This window comes from Anomalospiza imberbis, chromosome 5 (genome assembly GCF_031753505.1).
Source record: "Anomalospiza imberbis isolate Cuckoo-Finch-1a 21T00152 chromosome 5, ASM3175350v1, whole genome shotgun sequence".
Lineage (NCBI taxonomy): Eukaryota > Metazoa > Chordata > Aves > Passeriformes > Viduidae > Anomalospiza > Anomalospiza imberbis.
Window position 1 is genome coordinate 2,193,457 of NC_089685.1, and position 22,350 is coordinate 2,215,806.

Here is a 22,350-nt window from a genome sequence, read left to right on the forward strand (position 1 = left end):
AAGAAATAATTGGTTTCTGATTGTGATGGTGTGAATTATAACATCTGTATTGTCTCACCCTTCTCGTGAGACTGAAAATGGAATGAAAGTTTTAAAAACACCTCTCAGCTGCCCCATCTCTGGGTCAGAGAACAGCTTAATCCAACACTGCACCAGGTCTGTCTCACATTATTTGTGACACAGATCCCAGCTTTGGCCAGACTTGGCCACAGGAATGAAAGTTTAAGTAAAGGTTTTTCTTTTGCCTTGAGAATTCACTACAAAAAGCGAAATTCTGTATTTTTCTGTGTTCTGTGAAACTCCCTTGAAACTGAAACACTGAATTTAAAACTAGGTGAAGGGAATTCTCATTAAAGATGATCAGAGGGAGTTGTAGGAAGAAAATGGCAGAAAACAGGAGAGAAGAGAGAAAATCAGTAATGGACTTGGTGACAAGCCTAGTGACAACTTCTTTGCAGCCAAATTTTTGCTTTAAAGAGCAAAACCAATTGGTCTTGGGCACTGCAAATTTCCTTCAATATCTCTGACCCCCTAATCCTTCAGGAGAGACGAGATGGCATCAATTTCTGTATTTGGGAGATCCTCCTGGAAAAATAATGTGCCATTTATACACTAATCCTTGCAAGGTGGAAGTTTCTTCTCTTTTTTATTCTGATTGAACTTTTTTCCACCCTCTTTGTGGATTCTGTGTCTGCCACCAGCTCGATGTGGAATAGGCCCAGCTCTGCTCAGCTGGGCTCATCGTTGGTCTTGGTTTTAATTGGGAATGTGACACAGCAGAAGTGGCTGAACCCTCAGAGCTGGGGACAGAAATGACCCTTTCAAATTCAGAGCTGCTGGTTCTGATGGCATGTTCAGCCCCTTCAGTGTGTCAGGGAGAAATGAAAGTTCCTAGATCTCACTCCTTTGGAACCAAAAGCATTTTCATACCTGAGAGCTGGGACTCCAATGCAGATCTATTCACATGCACATTGCTGTGCCTCTAAAGGCCTTTCCTTTTGAAACAGGGCCGGATAATCATGTGTTTGAAATCAGGAGATGCTCTCCTGCCACTTTAGAAGTCTTGATTTTTTCCCCCATGGCAGGGGGTTTAACCCTTTGCAGGCCAGAGTCACTTAGGGAGTTTATGCAAATCCAAATGAACCATAGCAGAGGAGTTCAAATGTTTGTCTGATTCTCAGAAGAGAGTTATGATTGTTTTCAATGTCTTATCTTTTTCATATCTGGTGCCACCTTAATCCAGTTCAGAGATTTTTTTTTTGCAACAAAATTTGTCTATTTATCAACTTAAGTCTCAAAGAAGATATTCTCTGCTTCTCACAGACTGAGACAATAATGCAGAATATTTTCTGTTGTTTGGTACCACATGTGTTTTTAAAAGCACTGCAGATAATTTTTGTTCCGTGCCAGCTCTGATGTCTGTTCATGCCAAGCTTCCTATGGATTTCAGGAGTTCAGAGAATTATGGAATCAGAATGCTTTGGGTTGGAAAAGACCTTAAAGCTCATCCGAGTCCAACCCCAGGGATTCTTCCACTGTCCCAGGCTGCTTCAAGCCCCAGTGTCCATCCTGGCCTTGGACATTCCAGGGATCCAGGGGCAGCCCCAGCTGCTCTGGCAATTCCAGCCCAGGGCCTCACTGGAACTGCTTGTTTCATGCCTGGGGAAATTCCCCATTTTTTCACTGCCTCACTTTCAGCAGGCAAGAGGAGAGCAGTGGAACCGTCCAGATATTGAGTGAATTCTCTGATAAATTCTGTACAAAGAGGCAGCACACAATTCATTATTTATCCAGAGACATGAGTTAAAATGTGCAATCTTTTCCTGTAACCATTTTATTCAGCAACTTGTGAGGGCGTGATTTTGAATGATTATTTACTCATTTCTGGCACTCCTTGTCTGACATGTGTGCATCCTACTTCCCTTTTTGGATCAGATTCCAGCTTTTAAGATGAGGAATTGCTGTTTGTCATATCGGGCGGCCCCTGTTTCACGTGGATTGGCTGTGCAGAGCAGTGGGACAGCAAAATGCAGGTCACAAAACTGAATATTAGGGACTGTTCTGGGTTAGACTGAAATAACTCATGCATCAGTTTTCAGCAAACCCCACTCTGTGGTATTTGCACACACTGGATGTGTGTGTGGCTTTTTGGGATTACAACAATAATAGGAAGATTTTCCCTCCTTTTCTCATTCCCATCTCCTGCTGGTTTCCAGTTTCTAGAGCTTTGTATTCAGCAGGTAAAGCTGAAAAAGGACACAACATACCTAAAAAAAAAAAGAAAAACACAACCTTTTTGGAAGCTCTGGATTGCCTCTATAAAGAGGAAGAGGAGAGGGAATTCTGTCCCTGTGCCCCACTCAGGTGAGACCCCACCTGCAGAGCTGCCCCAGCCCTGGGGACAACAGCAGCAGCACCTGGAGCTGCTGGAGAGATTCCAGAGGAATCCATGGAGCTGCTGCAGGGCTGGAGCCCCTCTGCTCTGAGCCAGCCTGGGAGAGCTGGGAATGTTCCCTGGAGAGGAGAAGGATCCAGGGAGAGCTTCCAGCACATTCCAGGGCCTGAAGGGGCTCCAGGAGAGCTGCAGAGGGACTGGGGACAAGGCCTGCAGGGACAGGACACAGGGAATGGCTCCCACTGCCAGAGGGCAGGGATGGATGGGATCTTGGGAATTAGGAATTCCTGGCTGGGCTGGAATTGCCAGAGCAGCTGGGGCTGCCCCTGGATCCCTGGAATGTCCAAGGAACGATTGGAGCACCCTGCATAGGGGAGGTGTCCCTGGAATGAGCTTTGAGGTCCCTTCCCACCCAAACTGGTCTGAGATTCTGGGATTTGGGACACTCAGAATCCATCCCGAAGGATCTTTATGGAAGATGGGGACAGAAAAGGGAGGAAAAGGGAAGGGAGACCCTTCATGGTTTCCTGAGATTCCAAGTGAAGCCCCTGGGTCCATGAATTTCTTGGAGAGGAGATGGATCCAATGTCAGGCTGGGAGAGCTGGGAATGTTCCCCTGGAGAGGAGAAGGCTCCAGGGAGAGCTTCCAGCACATTCCAGGCCCTAAAGGGGCTCCAGGAGAGCTGCAGAGGGACTGGGGACAAGGCCTGCAGGGACAGGACACAGGGAATGGCTCCCACTGCCAGAGGGCAGGGATGGATGGGATCTTGGGAATTAGGAATTCCTGGCTGGGCTGGGATTGCCAGAGCAGCTGGGGCTGCCCCTGGATCCCTGGAATGTCCAAGGCCAGGCTGGACACTGGGGCTGGAGCAGCCTGGGATGGTGGAAGGTGTCCCTGCCCATGGATGGGGTGTAATGAGATGAGCTTTAAGGTCCCTTCCAACCCAAACCATCTTGTTATTCTTTAAGAAGAAACTCAAAGTTGTTTTGGCATGAAAGGAGAGCCCCAGTGTGAAATCAGGGAATGCCATTCCCTGTGTGCCAGAGCTTAGGAGCTCAGCCTGTCCTTACTCCATGCAGTTCCCTGTAGCTGAAACTCTTCCATTTGCTGTCTTTAAATCAAAAACTGTTGATATCTTTTCTCCCATGTCCCTCTAATTCCTCTGAATAGGTGCAGTATTTTTTTTACACTTCACGCTTCCAAGTAATTCCTTGCCAGCCGAACACGCCCCGTGAAACAAATCCAGCCCAGACTGTATTCATTGCGCCTCTCTAACAGCTTTCATGAGCCTCCTTACTTCTGAAGAGTTTCTGCTGCTCCTGTCACTGAATTTTTGGGAAACTTTCTTTAATTATCTGTTTAAAATAATCTGCAGGATGCTGATGGTTTGAGAATCTCTTGTGGCTGAGCAGGCAGGAGCTTTTCAGTGGGATCTCAGCTGAGCAAAACAAAATAATGCTGTGTATAGGTGAGATGAATTATTGGATAATAGCAGAGGTTGGGCTTCCTTTTGTTAGAAAATGTGCAGAAATTGGGTTTTTTTAAAGGCCTTTTAAAAAGCAGTAAATGACCCTTTTAAATTCAGAAAACATCAGTGAATTTTTTTCTTTGAATTGTTGCCATGAACTGACAAGAGATTATTTCAGGTACTTGTAAAATTGAAAGAACTTCATGAAAAACTGAAAAATCCTTACAAGACCTGTGCTTTTATATTGGAAAATCAGGTGTAAAGTGCTGTGTGTGTTTGTACCATGCAGCATGTGGGATATTTTTGCAGTGGGAGTTTTACCAGTGGTTGACAGAGCAAGGATTTAGTGCAAGTGTTTGAGGGGACCTTTGATGTCTTTTTACTGCAGTAGTTGATGCAATTAAAAGTTTTCAGACATGTGAACCTCTTTTTATGTGACTGAGTTTACTGGCAGTGTTTTACTCCTCTTCTTGCCCAGGATTTAAGAATTTGAAGACAAAGTTAATGGGAAATTTCAGGGTACAGGTGCTATAAATACAATTCCTGCTGGCAGGAATTCCTGGCCCTGCACAGGACAACCCCAAAAATCCCACCCTGTGCCTGAGGGCGTTGTCCCTACGAGGTGATTCCAGATTTTATAGTAGCAAAAGAGATGTTTCTCCTGGAGCTGCCCAGATCATAGATGTGGGAGCTTTTGAGAGTCACTTTTGTACTTGGAGGGAGAAAAAGGAGAAGAAAATATTGGTTATATCAAGTTCATCCTCAATGCTCTCATGCTTTATAAAGTAAAATAAAAAATCCAAATTTACAAGTTTTTCCATACGTTATCAGACAGCTGGGGAATCAATACAGGGATGGAATTTATCCAGCTGGACCTGCTGCTGTGAGGAGTGAAGGAGAATTGTAAATGAAATGGTTGTGTTTGTGGCTTTTTGAAAGAACTGCAATGTGGAATTCTTCTCTCAGTTGTGAGGTGTTATTTGGGCATAACACAAGTCTGTAACAGAGCATTTGTGGGTCTAAATTATGGTGTCTTTGTACATCTCAGAGTGGTTTGGGTCAGGAGGGACATTAAAGCCCATCCAATTCCATGGCAGGGCCACCTTCCACTATCCCAGAGTGCTCCAAGCCCCATCCAACCTGGCCTTGGACACTTCCAGGAGTGAACCCCATCCTAAAAGACAAATTCCAGGATGGGCACAGGGATTGGCAGACCTTTTAAAACCCTACACAGGAATTTCCTACAGGGAAATATTGAATTCACAGATTTTACTGCAAGAAATGGCCATCGTAGGGGGACAGTGTGTGTGACACAAAGTGAATTCACAACAGCTGAAAGTCTGTTCAGGCCAAGCAGGGAAAAAGTGAAATGTCTGGAGAAATGCAGTTGTGCAGCACAATGGAACACTTGGAATGGGAAGGAAAAATAAAGGTTACAGTGGAAAAAAAAAATCCATCTGTAGGACAGAACATCCCCCAAATACCAGAGTGCTCCAAGCCCCATCCAACCTGGCCTTGGACACTTCCAGGGGTGAACTCCATCCTAAAAGACAAATTCCAGGATGGACACAGGGATTGGCAGACCTTTTATAACCCTACACAGGGAAATACTGAATTCACAGATTTTACTACAAGAAATGGCTGTGAATTCACAAAACAACTGAAAGTCTGTTCAGGCCAAGCAGGGTGGAATGTCTGGAGAAATGCAGGTGTGCAGCACAATGGAACACTTGGAATGGGAAGGAAAAATAAAGGTTACAGTGGAAAAAAAAAATCCATCTGTAGGACAGAACATCCCCCAAATACCTGTGGGATGGCTGAAATGCAGAATAACAGCTCTGGCTTCAATGATGCACTGTGGGAGGGAGATGGAAAAATGACCAGTGGGAATAAACAGAACCCATGAGGAATGCAGGAAAAAAGAGCCCAGGAAAGAGTGGGAATCATCTTCAGAGGTCACAAAACACAGATAGAAATTAGGAAGGTTTGTAGGAGTCTGTGTTTGAATTATTTGGCCTCGTGTGTCATCCAGCTGTAGGAATTTGATGGATTTTGCCTTACTGAGAGCAATGCTGTGACTTTTTAAACTTCCAGATCATTGTGTTTGTGCTGGTAATTCCACTCTGTCATGCTTTCATTTTCCTAGGTCCTGGATTTATTCTGAGCAGGTTTTTAGGGAGAGCCCACCTGCCTTAGTTGTGGCTGCTTTTCCTTGAGGAGGCAGTTCCTGAGCTCAGTGGGTCTGCTGGGATCCACTCTTGGAAAAGCACTGAAAAATTCTCCCATTCCTTTGATTAAACACACTCAGAACTTGTTTCCTTTCTTGCTTCACTAAATTAAATATGAGCAGATTTCTCCATCTAATCTGGATGTAAAATGCAGTTTTCTTGGATTCAGGTGCTTATCACTCATCCAAACAAATACCTACATTGTTTTTCATCAGGGATTGTTCATATCCTCAGCATTTTTGTTGTACCAGTGCTGATTCCTCCTCACTGCTCTCACCTGGTGTTCAAAGCAGCTGCCAGAGACCATCCTTGAAGTTCTTTAGTTGCTTCACCATCACCAAAACCTGTTATTGATCCTCAGATTTTTGCAGTTTGGCTTTTCTTGTGGCAGCATCAGCTGCCAGTCAGTTGGTATCAGATTTTCTGCCTTCTCTTGTGGCTGTTTTCACTTGGGTCATGAACTTTGCACAGTGAAAAACCTGCTCTCCATATTCTCCCCCTCTTTGTTCTCCTGCTGATCCCGACCATCAAAATATCACCTGACAGAGAGACCAAAATTCACATTATTTGTGTCAGCAACATTCAAAGAAGTTCACAGCTCTGACCAAATGCAAATGCTAAAGTGGTTTTGAATATCAAACTCATCCTATTTGGATACTGCAGCTCATAATTCCACAAAATGAGAATTTGATCGGATTGATCAAGCTGGTTCCTGAGGAAAGTTCTCATAAATACCAGCTCAAAAGAAAACCACAGACAAAACTTTTTAAAGCAGAGGGAGAAACAGCAACAAGCCTGTGCCATGACATTGTTTCCAGGGTTGTTGGATTGAGAGAGACAGAATATTTTAGAATTTTTCTTCAGGAACTTTATTTGTGGTCTCTGTCGGGCTGGCATGTGAGTGTTATTTGTGCTTTTCAAAAAATGGTAATCTTGCACTCATTATGGCCTGAGGCAGCCAATCTCAGGCAGCAGTGATGGGGGAGATCTAATAAACAGAGCTAAAGCCAGCCATTTTCCATTGATTTGAAAGAAGACAGAGCTAATCTGTGATTCTTTCTGTTGGGCTTCTGCCACAAGATGAATTTCACCTCCAGCTGCAGAGAAGATTGCACATCTACAAGCCAAAAGAGATTTTCACCCTGATAGCAGATCTGAATTTCCATATTTATGGAGTTATTCTGACTGCAAGGGGCCCTGGGAGGTCCAAGCACCTGCTCTGAGCAGATTGATGAGGGCTTTGACAGGGGGATTTTTGGGGACCTCCAAGGCTGGAGATACCGCAACCTCTTGTGATCCCTGTCCCTTAACTATCCTTAGAGGAAGGTACTTTTTTCACCACTTTCACAGGATCTCTGCCTCCAAAAACTGGCCAAAATGAGTTGGAAACAAGTGGTGGTTAAAGGGATTTCCTCAGATTTTCTCTGACTTTGAGACTTCCTCTTAAAATTGTGGCTGCTGTAGACCATGGACAGGCTGCCCTGGACTCAGCGCTGTCTCTGCTGAAGTTTTGCCAAAAGAGCTTCATGGCTGACCTCAAATTGTCTTCCTTTGAGTCTCCAATGCCTCAGGAGTTTGTGGGAGTCATCCATGCAGGATGAGCTGAGCTGTGCAGGAATGGAATGGAAGATTTTGGCTGAGCTGACTTGGTGCTGCTGTAGCAAAGCTCTGTGTTTGGAAATGGTACGTGCAGAATGGACAGCTCTGTACCTTGGAATAAAACCCTGGCATTTCCCTGGAAGTCACAGCCATTCCTGGAAGGCACCCTGGGCTAGCTGGAGGTGTCCCTGCCCATGGCAGGGGGGTGGAACTGGATAATCTTGAAGGTCCCAAACCATTCCAGGATTTTAGGATTCGTGCTGATCCTGGTTTGCTTTGAGCTGATGATTCCCCGTGGTGTGGTTTTTGCTTTGCATAAGTGACCCCCTGGACCAGTATTTAAGAATTAATTCCATAAAAGCAACCAGCACCAGGAATTTGAAATCCTCATCCCTGTGCTGCCGTCTGCTCCCGATGCCGCCAACAGAAGGGAATTCCCAACTTAAATTTCTCGGCCATCACCCCTGGCAGCAACAATTCCCATTCCTGTGTGCCTCAAAGATGTACCACACTCATTTTGGGGGGCAAAGCCTGCTTTAGGTCGTGGAGAAATAGCCCCATTGGGAAAACATAATTTAAACCATGGAATAGCAACAGGGCTGAGCTGAGAAGGGAAATTGTAAACGGGAAAGATTTAAATGAGGCTTCTCGTCATCAGGAGGGGCCATAAATACAGTTGTGCATTTTCAGGTGCATCTCTAAGCCTAAGCACATTTGTATTAACACCACTACTACAATTACATGCAGATTAGCTGCTTGGCTGAATAGCTGTAAGAACTTGGAATAGATTTGTCCTTTTCACCAAGGTTTTCATTTTCTTTGGCAGCTCTGAGTGTTAACAAATTAGAGATCGATGTTCTAGCAGGGCAGAAAAGGGAAGTGAGGCATGGCTGGGGAGAAACTTCAGAGCTATTACTAGTTGCAGTTAAAGGCATTAGTTAGTGGTGCCTGAAAAACAGAGTTGGAAATTCAAAAGAAAAGGTCAAAAATGGCTCTGTTTTCCCCCATTTTCTGCTGGTAACTGAGTGAAGTATTTTACCCTGCTTGCTGCACTCTGAATTATCTTTGACATATTTGAATATCACTGAAATCTTTGACAAACACCCATCATGGAATCCAACAAACACTGATGGGAAGTGAATTTCCATTCTGCAGGTTGCTCCTTTGTTTCTTGGAATCACAGATTGCTTTGGGACCTTAAACTTCATGTCATCCCAACCTGCCACAGGCAGGGACACCTTCCAGGTTTTTGTTTGGCTGGATCTGTGGCATTTTCAACACCTTTGGATACTTTTTGGGTTTTACCTCTCTGTAGGAGCAGGTACTGGGTGGTTTTGGGTGTCCCAAATCCTCCCTCCAGTCCATAACAGTTCAGGCATCTCTTCTGTCACAGGGACAGCCTGGTCCTGACCCAGCTTCTTCCAGGAGACAACAAACAGAGGACGTTTTCTAAAGGCAGAAGAGAGGGAATTGCACTTGAATTTGAAATAGGGGGCTCTAGGCAAGCTCCAAAATCCTGATAATTGCCTTGATCTCAACTTCCTTATCTGGCTGTCCTCTGTAGCCTCAGTCCAGGATCCCATGTTGCTTCTTTTGCTTCTTTTTTTTTTCTTCCTGTGGGGCTTCTCTTTCAGTTTGAATTCCCTCTCCCTGCCTTGCAGCCACTTCTCCCACCTGTTGCACATGAAGAAGTTCTCCTCTGCTGTAAAAGCTCATGCCCTGCTCTGTCCGTTCATCTTTAGTCCCTGAGTTGTTCTGAATTGTGGTGGGAGGGATTTGTTGGGTCCTTCTCCGAAGGCACCTTTGATGCTGTAGTTCAGGAGTGGAAAACTGTTTTGCTTTGGGCAACAGCCAGTGATGCTCCATTTGGATAGATTTCATAAAGACCTGATTTTCAGCCCTGTGGCAGATCCAGAGAGCTTTTCCCCAGTGAGGACAGTCAGTCCCCTCATTAAAAAGGAGCTCATCATAGGGTTTATAAGCAAGAGTAGAAGTTTAAGTGTTATGTAGGATCTCTGAATGTGGATTTGGACATCCTTAGTTTCATCTGTAGAATAAAAACTGCATCAATTGACTGACTAGAGCAGCTGGATCAAATGAGAGCAGTCAGAACTTGTATAAAGAATAACTTATCTAAAAATTCAAGCACAGGCCTGATCTGCTGACATTTCAGAAGAAATTCCCTCATCCATAGATCATTTGGAGGCAGAATGAAGATGCACTGTTGCTTGGGAAGCTGTCTGATGTTAAATGCTTGGTTTTCCATAGCTTATTAAAATCAATTCAGGGACAAATAGAGGCTTTAAATTCAAATGAAAATGCCATCAGAATGGTCATATTTATAAAGCTTTAATTTAATGTAATTTGGAACTGGGGTGGAGGCACAGAACAGTTGATGGTTTAATTCTTTTTTTGTTCTTTTTTCTTCCCTAATTCCTTCTCTCCTCGCTCACTTGGTGGCAGTTCCAAAGATGAAACATGACTGGAGGTTTTCAAGTTTATTTCTTCCAATCTTGCCTTTTTCTCTGTAGTCCAGAGGAATCCATGGAGCTGCTGCAGGGCTGGAGCCTCTCTGGAGCCAGGCTGAGAGAGATGGGGGTGCTCACCTGGAGAGGAGAAGGCTCCAGGGAGAGCTTCCAGCACATTCCAGGGCCTGAAGGGGCTCCAGGAGAGCTGCAGAGGGACTGGGGACAAGGCCTGCAGGGACAGGACACAGGGAATGGCTCCCACTGCCAGAGGGCAGGGATGGATGGGATCTTGGGAATTGGGAATTCCTGGCTGGGCTGGAATTGCCAGAGCAGCTGGGGCTGTCCTGGATCCCTGAAAATGCCCAAGTCCAAGGATGGGGCTTGGAGCAACCTGGTCGATCTTGAGTTTGGACTAAAATAAGTGAAACAATTTCCTTGTGGCTTTGGAAATCTCTTTTAAGGCTGATCTCTTCAGATCTCAGGCTCTGTGTCAACAGGATGATTAAAACAAAATGCTCCCTATTATCCACAAATGGCTTTGTTAAAGACCCTGAGATGAAATGGCCACAAGTACAATTAAGGGAGAAAAGAAGCTTAACTGCAGCAGAAATGGATTAAAAAGAGGCACAGAAAACTTCTCAATTTGCCATTCAGGGAACAGGATAATCTTTGCCTGCCGATGCTTTGAGTCTTTTCGTGGGGGAGGATGAGAAGGAAAAAGAAGTCTTTAAATTAAAAGTTCTCCCCTGATTCTCAAAGGTGCCAAACAGCCCAAGCCCTTGGTTCCTTTGGTGGGTGGAGCAGGTGCTGAGCTGAGCTGGAGTCAAGCTGGGCTCATTTTTGTCTTTCCCAGCACTAACTTGAAGCAAAGGGCAGGTTTGTCTCTTTTGTATGCAAGTCAAAAGTCTTTTTTTTCTTTGTCAAATCAACTGTTAACTATGTAACTATTAAATTTAATTTTTAAAAAATTAAAGAGTTTGCATGAATGTTACTCTCCTAATGAATCTCTTCAGGGCTTTAAGGGCTTAAAAGCAAGAATTCAATACCAAAATCAGTCATGGTCTGTCTGCAGTAAAAACAGTTTCACCACATTTTTAATAAAATAGTGCATATAGGTGAAGCATCTCTGGTGAAATTAAATGAGGGATCTCAAGTTCTCCTGGTTCTTTTGATAATCTTTTGTCAGCTTGGATGACACAGGATCTCTCAGAACTTTCCCTGCTTGCAAATCTGAAGATTTTCAGCCCAGAGTGAAACGTGTACTCATGCTTTGAGTTCCTCCATGCAGACAAAACAGTGACCTTCTGAGGGGCTCCAGGAATTTATTTTCTGACACAGACCTTTGAAATCAGAGCTCTCGAGAGAAATAATTCTCCTCTTATTCCTCCAGCTTAAAGAAGCTTCTGCTTCCATTTTTGCTCAGAGAAAATTATTTCAGTGGCAAACGTGGTGAAAACACTTTCACCCGTGGCAAGGTCTCACTTTTCTCTTCCTGACTTATGGCATTATGTATATTTGCTGTGGTTCTGTGTATGTATCTGGGCAAATTGGATGAATTTAGAAGTAAATTTGAAGTTCTCTATAACTTCTCGTTCAGCCATTGTTTCTCTCAGTTCACTTTGAGGGTAGGTCTGGAAAAGACCCCACCTGTTACTCAATTTTAATTGAATATCTTCACTATGTTTGGGCCAAAACCACTGGGTTTGGGTTTGAAGGGATCTTTAAACTCATCCAGTGCCACCCCTCCCATGGCAGGGACTCCTCCCACTGTCCCAGGGTGCTCCAAGCCCTGCCCAACCTGGCCTTGAACACTGCCAGGGATGAGGATAATAAATGTCTGCCTTTATCTGGAGATGAGGAAATGATGCTACCGCACCATTTTTAATCTGTATTTAGGGAAATGACCACTTCACTTTTATCTGGAGGATTAGGGAGGACTTGGAAAATGAAACTTCATCTATGGGTTAAGGAGAGTTTATCTCTAAAAGAGAATCTGAGCGAGTTTCAATAGCAGACCTGAGCCAACAAACAGCACACTTCAGCCACGATAACAAATGATTTCTTGATAGCTTGTAGGATTAAAACTTCTGGGCATACAGAGCAGCTCAGTTGATCACTTGAACTGCAATTAAAAAGCAGAACAAGTACACCCCAAATATTGTTTTTATGTCAGAAATGCTCCTTCATGCTTGAAAATGAGAAAAAATGGCAATCGATCCTTACAACTGTTGTGTTCATCTTTATTGACTGGCCCAAAGAAAGATAAATGGCAGCCTAAATAAGATTCCAGCCTGTGCTGGCCTGGGAGGGGACAGGGGGTGATGGAGAACCATTCATCATCTCAGACCTGCCCCAGCCACGCTCGCCCCACTGCCTGTCATGGGCTCATCCTGGTGCCTTGAGGAGGCTGAGCTAGAACAGAGATTAGATGGAGCTAAAGCATAAAGCAGGGATTTATTGCAAGGATCTCCTCATGGATCCACCTTGGGCAGCACCAGAGCCCAGCCAGGGCTGCACCCAAGATGAACCCAAATGGTCCCAAAATGCACGAGCGCTCCCGGGGGCTCTCACTGGGATCAGCTCTGCTCCATTGGCACGTTGGAGTTCATTGTCCCATTCCAGCTTTAGCCCATGCAGTCCCATCCTGCTTGTTTTTCTCTCCTCAGCCCACGTTGTTTGTGCTCCTGGGCCTGAGGTTTGGATCATTTGTCCTTGGTGCCCAGCTGGAGCAGGAATGGTTTTGTCTCCCTGCTCTGTGCAGAGAGCTCACCATCCCATAATATGAAGACCAGACCCGCACACTAAAGCAGCTCAGAGTCTGAAAAATATAAAAGCTAAAACCTGAGGCATCATTTCCCCCATCCCATCCCATCCCATCCCATCCCATCCCATCCCATCCCATCCCATCCCATCCCATCCCATCCCATCCCCCTGGGCCTGGCTGGGATTGCTGAATGCCAGGGGGTCAGTGGTGTGAGGAGAATTTCACTTTCATTTGCTCGCTGGCCGACGATGATTTATGAAAAAATAAATGAGCGTGCGTGGAAAGCTGGGCTTTAGTGCAAATGAGTGATGAGGAGTGGGGCTGGCAGTGGGGAGTGCAGCAGAGCTCTCTGCTCCTGCTGATCCGGGCCTGACCTTTGCCTGCAGTGCCTCTTACCCAATTTGTTATCATTTGTGAGAAAATATTAGCCCTGCAATACAATTTTACCCCTGTCTGGAGCTGGCATTTTATTCACTGATTTCAGTACATTTCAAGATTATCGTTCGCAGGAAGAAGCTTGGAAGATGAAATCTTTTAAGTGGGAAGGAAAAATGTTTTTCTTTGTAATTTTTTGTAGTTGGTGCTGCCTCTTTTAGAATTTCAGGAAGTGTTTTTGCAGGAGTGAGACCTGCACTGCTCATAAAATGATAAATATTCCTCAGGACATGTTTACTCACCCAGTGACCACAGACCTGTGTCATCTGTGACTTTTACGGAAGAGTGATCTCTCCACTTAAAGCCTTTTCCATTTTTTCCCCCCTAAAAATGTTTTCATCATATTGCTTTTCCATACATCAATGTCTTAAGCTAAACTGCTTTATTTTACCCAAAATTAAAATTGGAATGATGCTTCCCATGGACTGGATCATGGCATCCATGTGTATTATGGAATAGGGTTAAATCCCATCCAGTGCCACCCCTGCCATGGCAGGGACACCTTCCACCATCCCAGGCTGCTCCAGCCTGGCCTTGGACACTTCCAGGGATCCAGGGGCAGCCCCAGCTGCTCTGGCAATTCCAGCCCAGCCAGGAATTCCTAATTCCCAAGATCCCATCCATCCCTGCCCTCTGGCAGTGGGAGCCATTCCCTGTGTCCTGTCCCTGCAGGCCTTGTCCCCAGTCCCTCTGCAGCTCTCCTGGAGCCCCTTCAGGAGCTCTGAGCTCTCCTAAAACATTTTCTTCTCCAGGGTGAACAATCCCAGCTCCCTCAGCCTGACACAAGTTAAATATTTGGAAGATGGCAAATCAATATTGAGGCATCAATAACTCCAAAGCACAGGAGAAAGTCCAGGTTGTTAAAATAAAGATTCAGCTGGCTTTGATGTAATCACACAGCGTGGCATTGTCAGGATTTTGTTGCCATGTTAACATCACTCCCTGGGATGCCGATGACTCAAAAGCTACACCAGAGTTCTTGCAAGTGCCAGCACGAGCTTTTTGCCTCTCCATGCCCTGTTTCCAGCAGCACTCCCAGGAAAATGGTTTCAGAGAAGTTTGGAGCTGCTCAAACTTTGCTTTCTCCCTCCAGCTGGGCAGCCAGGTGCCTTGGTTATTAGAGCTGAGGTCCAGCTGTGCCCAGGCTATAAAAACCTCCTGAAAAATGTCACCTCTGTGTTATTGAGACATGGAGCAAAACAACATTCCAGTGATTTATCTCAGCCTGGAGGATCACAGAATTCTTCAGGCTGGAAAAGACCTTTGAGATCATCGAGTCCAACCATTCCCAGCACTGCCAAGGCCACCACTGAGCCGTGTCCTCAAATGCCACCTCCACAAGGCTTGGAAATCCCTCCAGGGGTGGGGACTCCACCCCTGCAGCTGTTCCAGAGCCTGACCACCCTTTCCATGAAGGAATTTTCCCAATATCAAAGCTGAGCCTTCCCTGGCACAGCATTTTCACACCTAGGAAACTTCTGTTGCTTGGTGAGCACCTCTCACCTGTACTTTGGGAATGAATGATTTTGTAGAACTGAGTCGCAGCCATCCCTGGGTTTAGGGGAGATGAAAATCTGTTCTGAAACTGTCTGGCTTTAAAAACTGAAATTAGCAACTGTTTGAAGCAACCTGAGAGTTTGGAATATTCCGGTAAATCCTCAGAGAGGCATTTTCAAGACAAAGAGCAAAAGGGAAAGTCGAGCTATTGTTAATTTATTGTGGGATTTGGAAGTTTGGCTCAAGTTTACCTGTGAGGCAGGGGGGAGATGGGTGTGAGGAACACAAACAGGGCACTGCAGAGAAGTCTAGGATCAGTATTTGGATTTTAATTTCTAATGAAGAAGTTGCAAAGACTCCAGAAGCACCTTGTGCTAAATATGGGATTCTTGCCTCATGTCCCTTGAGAGTTTCTTCCCCAGGAGCCATTCCTTTTGCATAATCAGGACACACTTATTTAAAAAAAAAGAAAAACCCCCAAAAAAAGCGATTTCTGAAAATCTGTCCTTTTATGGTTAAGTTTTGACAGTTTTTTGAAACAACTTAAATCCAAAATCAGCTTTATTGACTACATGGTAGCATGCCTGTAAATGATACTAACTGAAATCTGTATTTATTCCGTTTTTTTTTTTTCCAGAGTGCCCAGTTCTACAAAGTCACCACTGAGCAATACCAAAAAGCTGCTGATGAAGTCTCAGCTCGGTTCAAGTGAGTCCCTCCTGTTTTTTCCTGGCAGCTGGATGAGTTCTTACCACATTAAAATGCACAATCATTCCCCTTTCCTCCCTCACAGATCCTATCAGTCCCTCTGGTTGTTGAAAGGAGGGAATTTGGGAGAATTTGGAGGCCAATGTACAGGAACCATAAGCTGCAGAGAAATGGGATGCACACTTTGCATACATTTATTAATTTATAGCTGATAAGAAGCATTAAATAGTCTAAAAATAGATCTGATGGAGCACCAAAAATGAGATTCCACCTTGGCATCACAATCGCACCATGGGAAGGATTTAAATGAGGAATTTCACTCTGCCCTCAACAGTGAAGGTCAGATTAAATAATTTTTATTAGTCCTGAAGAAAGTGAAGTGCAGATCTGGTAATTGATGGATCAAAGTGACAGTGACCCTTAGCCTTGGACCTTCCCTTTGGGCTGCTTCATCCCTCAGGCTCGAGGGCCCATTTATCATTTTAGTGAGGACACAGAACTTTTTACAACCTCAATTCTCTCCTCTAACCGAGAAATGCTGCAGAAAATGAATTATTCTGCCACGATTTTTGTAGATTTGTGGAGGGATTTCCTTCTGGTTTGTGTTTTGTTTTGGTTTTTGACGAGCAGGAAGAGATAAATCCTTTCTGAGCTGCTGATAATGGTACAAATAAAATTTTAAAGCAAAAGAAAAACTCATTTTATCTCTTTAACAGCAGGAATTGTTGAATATTCTTGGTGTATATATAAATATTTGGTAGTGTTTGATGGTCAGAGTATATTGAGCACTAAATTCATCTGTCCCTTAAACAAGAGGGACAGGATGACCATTGACCAAGGTCTGATTTAAGCATAATTTGGAAGGTTTTCCATCATGTCTGGAAATCCAGGAAGGTTGGGATGAAATTCCCACCTGGGTGTCTCCTTCCTCTATTACAGGGGGATATTTTCAGCTTTCTAAATCAAATGATTGCCTCATTTCACATGCATTATTCCAAAAGAAGCTTTTGTTGGGATTTGAAGTTTTGCTAAGGGCTCTGGGTGGGTTTAGTGGGCAGAGGTGAGTTTGGGATTGGGTTTTTCCTCCTGATACATAAAGGATTTCCTAAGGAAATCACATACTTTGGGTTCCTGTTTGTGCACAAATGGAGCTGATTGATAGAGAGAGCAGGGGCCAGTTCTGAGCATCAAAGAAATTTAAGAAAACCATTTTGTAGGGTGCAGAAATCAAGGAATATTAACTGAGGAGGAGGATTTGGACCAGGAATCACATTCCTAGCACTCTTAATTTTCTGGAAACTAAAGGTATAAATTGAAGTCATCCATTTGTCTGCTCTGTAATAGCAGTACTGCAATCACTGTGCTGCTTTTGCGCTTCAAACCAAATTTCCTAAAAATTATTGGGAATTTTTACATCAGTGGATCCTGTACTGGTCCATTGCCTTCCAAGAAAACAAAAGGAAAAAATCAGGAAAGAAAAAGGTGCCTGAAATATGCACATAAATAGTGGCAGATTTGATGAAGTGCCTGAAATACCAATATTACTTTACAATTTAAAGATTTTTCCTTACATAAAATCCTTTTAAACACCGTGTCTTTTTATTGAGGGTTTCAATGCAGGAGGTGTTATTTTATCACTGCCTCTTTTATGGAAGTTCATGGATAAGTGAGGAATGATTTAGTGAGACCTGGAGATGCTCTTTTGGCACTTCTCATGTGCAGTTTAATTGCACGTGAGGATTGAGAGGACAGAGGCTCCAGTGGTGTTTAAAGAGTTGTTTAATTGGCTGTAAAAGAAGAATTAAATAAGGTTGAGCTGCTAAATTTTGTTAATGCATAAAGCCATGTGCTGCCTGTGATTGCAGGCTCCAAGTGCAAGATTAATGGATCTAATTGTGGTGTTACTAGCAAATAGTCTGACTTTATTTTAGGCATGTCTAGAATTAGGTACCCAGTTTAAGTGCTATAACTTGAATTTCTTCCACTTTTTAAGCTGCATCACTTCCCAGAGCAAGAATTGGATGGTGTTGTTATATCTTAAATATTTCCTGGATTTTCTTTCCTCCATTTAATCCCTGAAATTACATCAACTGTAGCTTCATCAGTCTTTAGGGATAATTAAACTCCATTAAAAGGGGAAAAAATACAAATATCCCACATGGGTTTGGATCAGGGACCTGGCAAGTCTTGTGTCTGCAGTTCCTATTGCTGCCTGCATTAAACTGATATTCCAAATATCCATGAGGAATGTTTTATCTCCACGAAGGCCCTGATTCACATTGATCAAATTGGGAATTATCAAATGCTTCATCTCTTTACCAGCCTAATTCCCATTGATCAAATCCTAAATGAGCAGGTTCAGGCAGTTCCTGCAGTCCCCAAATCACATTAAAACAACATTACAGGGCCATGCTGCCCCTCCTAAAGCTGGAATTACCTTCCCACAGTTACATTATAACCCCAATTATTCCATTATGAAGATGGCTCTGTTATAATGAGGAGTTTACACAAGAAAAGAAGAATGCAACAGTACAGGAAGAGCTGGGCTTTGGGCAAGGATTTGAACTTTTCCTAATCAAATTCTCCCTTTGTTTTGTGGGTTTTTTCCCTTAATTTGGAGGGCTGGCAGCGGGAAATTCGGCAGCTGCAGTGGTGACATTTTATTCCCCCGTGGTGTCTCGAGCCAAGTGACATCTTCATTATTCATTTAAGAAGCAGACAGGGCAAAGGCAGCCTAAAATAAATGTTTTTATCTTCGGTGGGTTTTGATTTCTGGTGGTGTATTTAGAATTCATAGCTGTGCATCCATGCTTTTTCCTAAAGATTCTGCCATTCCTCTCCTGCTCCGCTGCTCTCGTGGACAGCATGGAATTGCTTCTTGCTGCTGGGTTTTTTTTGGGGGAAAACTTAATTCCCAGCCATCCACACTGATGGAAACCCCAAGTCCTCCTGGGGGATTGACTGATCAGTTTGGGGTGAGGATTTCCCCAATAGTGGAATTAATTGCCCAAAGTTTGCTTGGCCAGTGACAGTTGTAATGCAAAGGATGCAGCTGGAAGTGTTGGGTGTTTATTCTGAATCACAGACTTTGGGGGGGGCTTTATTCCTTTCTTATGAGTCTTTTGGACATGACTCTCTCCATCAATCCCCCTAGAATGAATGGGAATAAGTGACAAATCATCAATTTCATATCTCCCTTTAATTAGGATTTCTCTGTCACAAAGCTTGGATCGTTAATATTTACTGAAAATAAAATTTAAGGCATTGTTGCCATCAGAAAATCACAGGGTGGTTTAGGCTGGGAAGGACCTTAAGGATCATCCAGTTCCACCCCCTGCCATGGACACCTCCCCCATGAAGTTCTGTTTGATGCTCAGCTGTGAATATTTGAAATATTTGCAGTATTTCCTGTGTGTTCTGACTGATGTTGTTGTGAGCTGTGAAGCTGAGAAGGAGCATAATGAAACCACAGTAAATTAATAACAGCAACACTTGGATATTCAGATATAATTGTCTCACAAAGCAGTGGTGCCAATTCTCTGGACACTGAGGGGAAAAAAAGAAGGGTAGAGAGAAAATCAGCTTTTTATTGATGACTTTGGACCGAGTCCAGGGAAGTGTGGCTTTATTTCCCTGTCTTCGTTACCCTTCTGATGTTGGGGCACATATGGTGACTTTTGAAGGGCCCTTGCACTGCCTGTAAATTAGAAATATTGATAGTTTCTTAATGCAAATATCTTCAGTCACCATCATGCTCTCATACCTCTGTAACATAGAAATCTGTGTTGCAGAGAGCCAGGCAAGGAATTTGTGCTTTATTTCTCCTTGTGCAGACCCAGACTTCCAGTTTGTACCTTAAATAACATCATTGATTCCCAAAATGGTTGGGGTTGAAGGGACCTTAAAGCTCATCCCATTCCCATTGGGCAGGGACACCCTCCCTAGACCAAATTGCACCAGCCTGGCCCTGAATTAAAAGTAGCTGCTTTTAAAACCTGAAGTTAAAACTACAAATTACCAGTTATTTATGAAATACCACATGCTGTTTTGTCAATAACAGAAAATAGGAAGCTACAAAAAATCCTGCAGGCTTTGTGCCTTTAGTTCAGCTTTTTTTTTTTTGCTTAGCCAAGGGCAGTGAGCTCTGCACAGAAACCTCCTGAATTAATGTTTTCTCTTACAAATACAGCAAATATATGTTGTGCTTTGTCAGGAGAGAATCACTGCAGGGTTTTTTGCCCTGATGACGCTGTTGCTGGTGGTATCCTTGATTTTTTTGTCACGTGTTCTGTCTGGAGATGATGGTCCCAAGTTCCTCCTGACATCCCTTAGAGAGTGTCGAGGTGTTGGTGGATTTGGGGTCTTCAAAGAGACACGAGCAGTTGTGGGTTGCTGTAAAGTTGTTTATTGCATGAATACATCAGTCTCAAAGGCAGAGAGTTCAGGGTGTTAAAGTCCATGCTAAAGCTTTCTGGCATAGAGTCCCAGGCTGGAGCAGCAGCTGCAAGGCTGCAGGGCTGCAAGGCTGCAGGGCTGCAAGGCTGCTCTCTGGTATGGAGTGCCAGGTTCTGTGCAGGAACAGCAGCAGCAACAATTGTTCCCTGGCACAGAGTCCAATGTCCCCAGCAGCAGGAGCCACAGCCCTTTTTCTTCTTTCTTCTTTTCTTCTTCTGTTGTCTTCTTCTTCTTCTTCTTCTTCTTCTTCTTCTGTTGTCTTCTTCTTCTGTTGTCTTCTTCTTCTGTTGTCTTCTTCTTCTTCTGTTGCCTTCATCTTTTTCTGTTGCCTCCTTCTCCTTCTCCTTCTCCTTCTCCTTCTCCTTCTCCTTCTCCTTCTCCTTCTCCTTCTCCTTCTCCTTCTCCTTCTCCTTCTCCTTCTCCTTCTCCTTCTCCTTCTCCTTCTCCTTCTCCTTCTCCTTCTCCTTCCCCTTCCCCTTCCCCTTCCCCTTCCCCTTCTCCTTCTCCTTCTCCTCCTCCTCCTGCTCCTCCTCTTCCTCCTGCTTCTCCTCCTCCTCCTGCTCCTGCTCCTGCTCCTGCTCCTCCTCCTCCTCCTGCTTCTCCTCCTTCTCCTGCTTCTCCTCCTCCTCCTTCTCCTGCTTCTCCTCCTTCTCCTTTTTCTTGAGTTGATGCTGTGGTGGTCATTGTTGTTGATGGTGATGATCTTAGCATCCCACTTATGGGGCTTTTTATTCATGAAACATCCAATCAGCTAAAAACACGATTCTAAAACATTCTTTCTGAACCAATCTAAACTTGATTCTAATGTGCAAAAGTAGTGTCAGTTCTTACCTAAAAAACTACATATATATTATTATCTATTTATGCAAATGTGCTGTTTTCTTACTTAAAATTTGCATGTATAAGTTTATCTATTTACGTGAATAGTTCTATTTGCACATGTAATTTTATCTGTTCATGTGAATAATTCTATCTATTCTAGTGGCAAGGTTCTGCTATGTTTTTGTTATGTTTGGAACTAAGTTGCTTTAAGAACTTTCAAGCTAGGCCTTAGGGCCTTTACTAGCTAGCACAGTTTCTTAAGGGACTTAAAATGTATTTCTACTTACTTAAAACTATAACTTACACTTCCACTTAAAACTTAAACCTACACTACTACTTCATATCTGTGTGGCTTAGTATATCTTAATTTCTCTAAAGGCTTTGACTCAACCCCTGCATTCGTCTCTCTCTCTGAGGAGCTCAGAGAGGCTTGCATTCCAGCACGAGAGGTGTGAGCTGTTTGTAAGTGATGCTGGGAATTAAAGAATTAAATACCATAGCTCAGCTCAGCCACTCAGCTTTTCTTAGCAACAGAGGTACCCAGAGGTCTCATTTCTCTTTCTGCTCTTGCACCTCTTCACACACAGCTGTGCTGCCACCAGGAGAGGTTTCTGAAGTGCTTCAAGCAGAGGTGTGTGATCTCAAACACGTTTCACTCCACAAGCCAAGTGTAGGGGCAGTTTTCCTGCATGGAAGTGATGCTGTCACCCCTCTTAGCTTGAAACCAGCCCAGATTCTGAGTGCACAGAGCTGCTTCAGGTGGGAAGAGACACTGGTAAAGAGACTTTAGTTAATCTTTCCAGCCTCTTGTTTATCCTGCACATCTCAAACCCTGTTCCTTTAGAATAAACTCCTTTCTTTGCTCAGTTTTTTCAGTCAGGGCTTGGATTCACCTGAGGGCTGCAGGAGCAGAGCTCACTCAAGAAATCTCTTGGACTTTCTGCTGCTTTGTACAAGAGATTGTGCTTTGACCCAGGGACCTTAAAAACCGCCCAGTTCCAGTTTAAAGAGGGGACTTGGTGGGCAGCAGTTCCTCTGTCTCAGTTGCTCTGCACCTATAAACAAATAAGAGAATCCTTTGGCCGTTCTCCAGTGATCCTTTGGAATCTCAGAATTCCCTAAAGCCACTTTGCCGTGTGTTTACCTGTGATTGTCACTTCAGCCGTGACAACTCTGCGTTTCCCTGCAGCCACTCAGGTATTTAACTTTGTTTCTTTGATCAGTGCAGTCCATTAGGAGCGAGGGTTCTCCTCAGGGCTGGATAAAACATGAATTGTGCATTTGGAGCTGGATGCAGATCCCTTCAGAACAAACTGGGAGCCTGGTGGAATATCTGTGTTTGCCTTTCACAGAGAATCTGTGCATGGGGATGTGTTTTCATTGAAATCTCTGAGCTCTGATGTGAAATTTAAACCTGCTTGTTTGGTCAGGAGGCAGGATTGAAGCTCTGACAGTGTTTTTTGAGAGTTACATTAACTTTTAAAATCCATTATTCAAAATTTAGATAGCA

At 43.9% G+C, this 22,350-nt stretch overlaps 1 protein-coding gene across 3 annotated transcripts in view; it reads left to right on the forward strand.

Moving 5' to 3' along the window:
* CHCHD3 (coiled-coil-helix-coiled-coil-helix domain containing 3) overlaps positions 1–22,350 on the forward strand; it is a 131,425-nt gene that overhangs the window by 89,391 nt on the left and 19,684 nt on the right. For all 3 annotated transcript variants that reach the window (XM_068189374.1, XM_068189377.1, XM_068189376.1), the window contains one exon: positions 15,493–15,563. In XM_068189374.1, the coding sequence (XP_068045475.1) occupies positions 15,493–15,563 (71 nt within the window). The remainder of the gene's footprint in view (positions 1–15,492; positions 15,564–22,350) is intronic.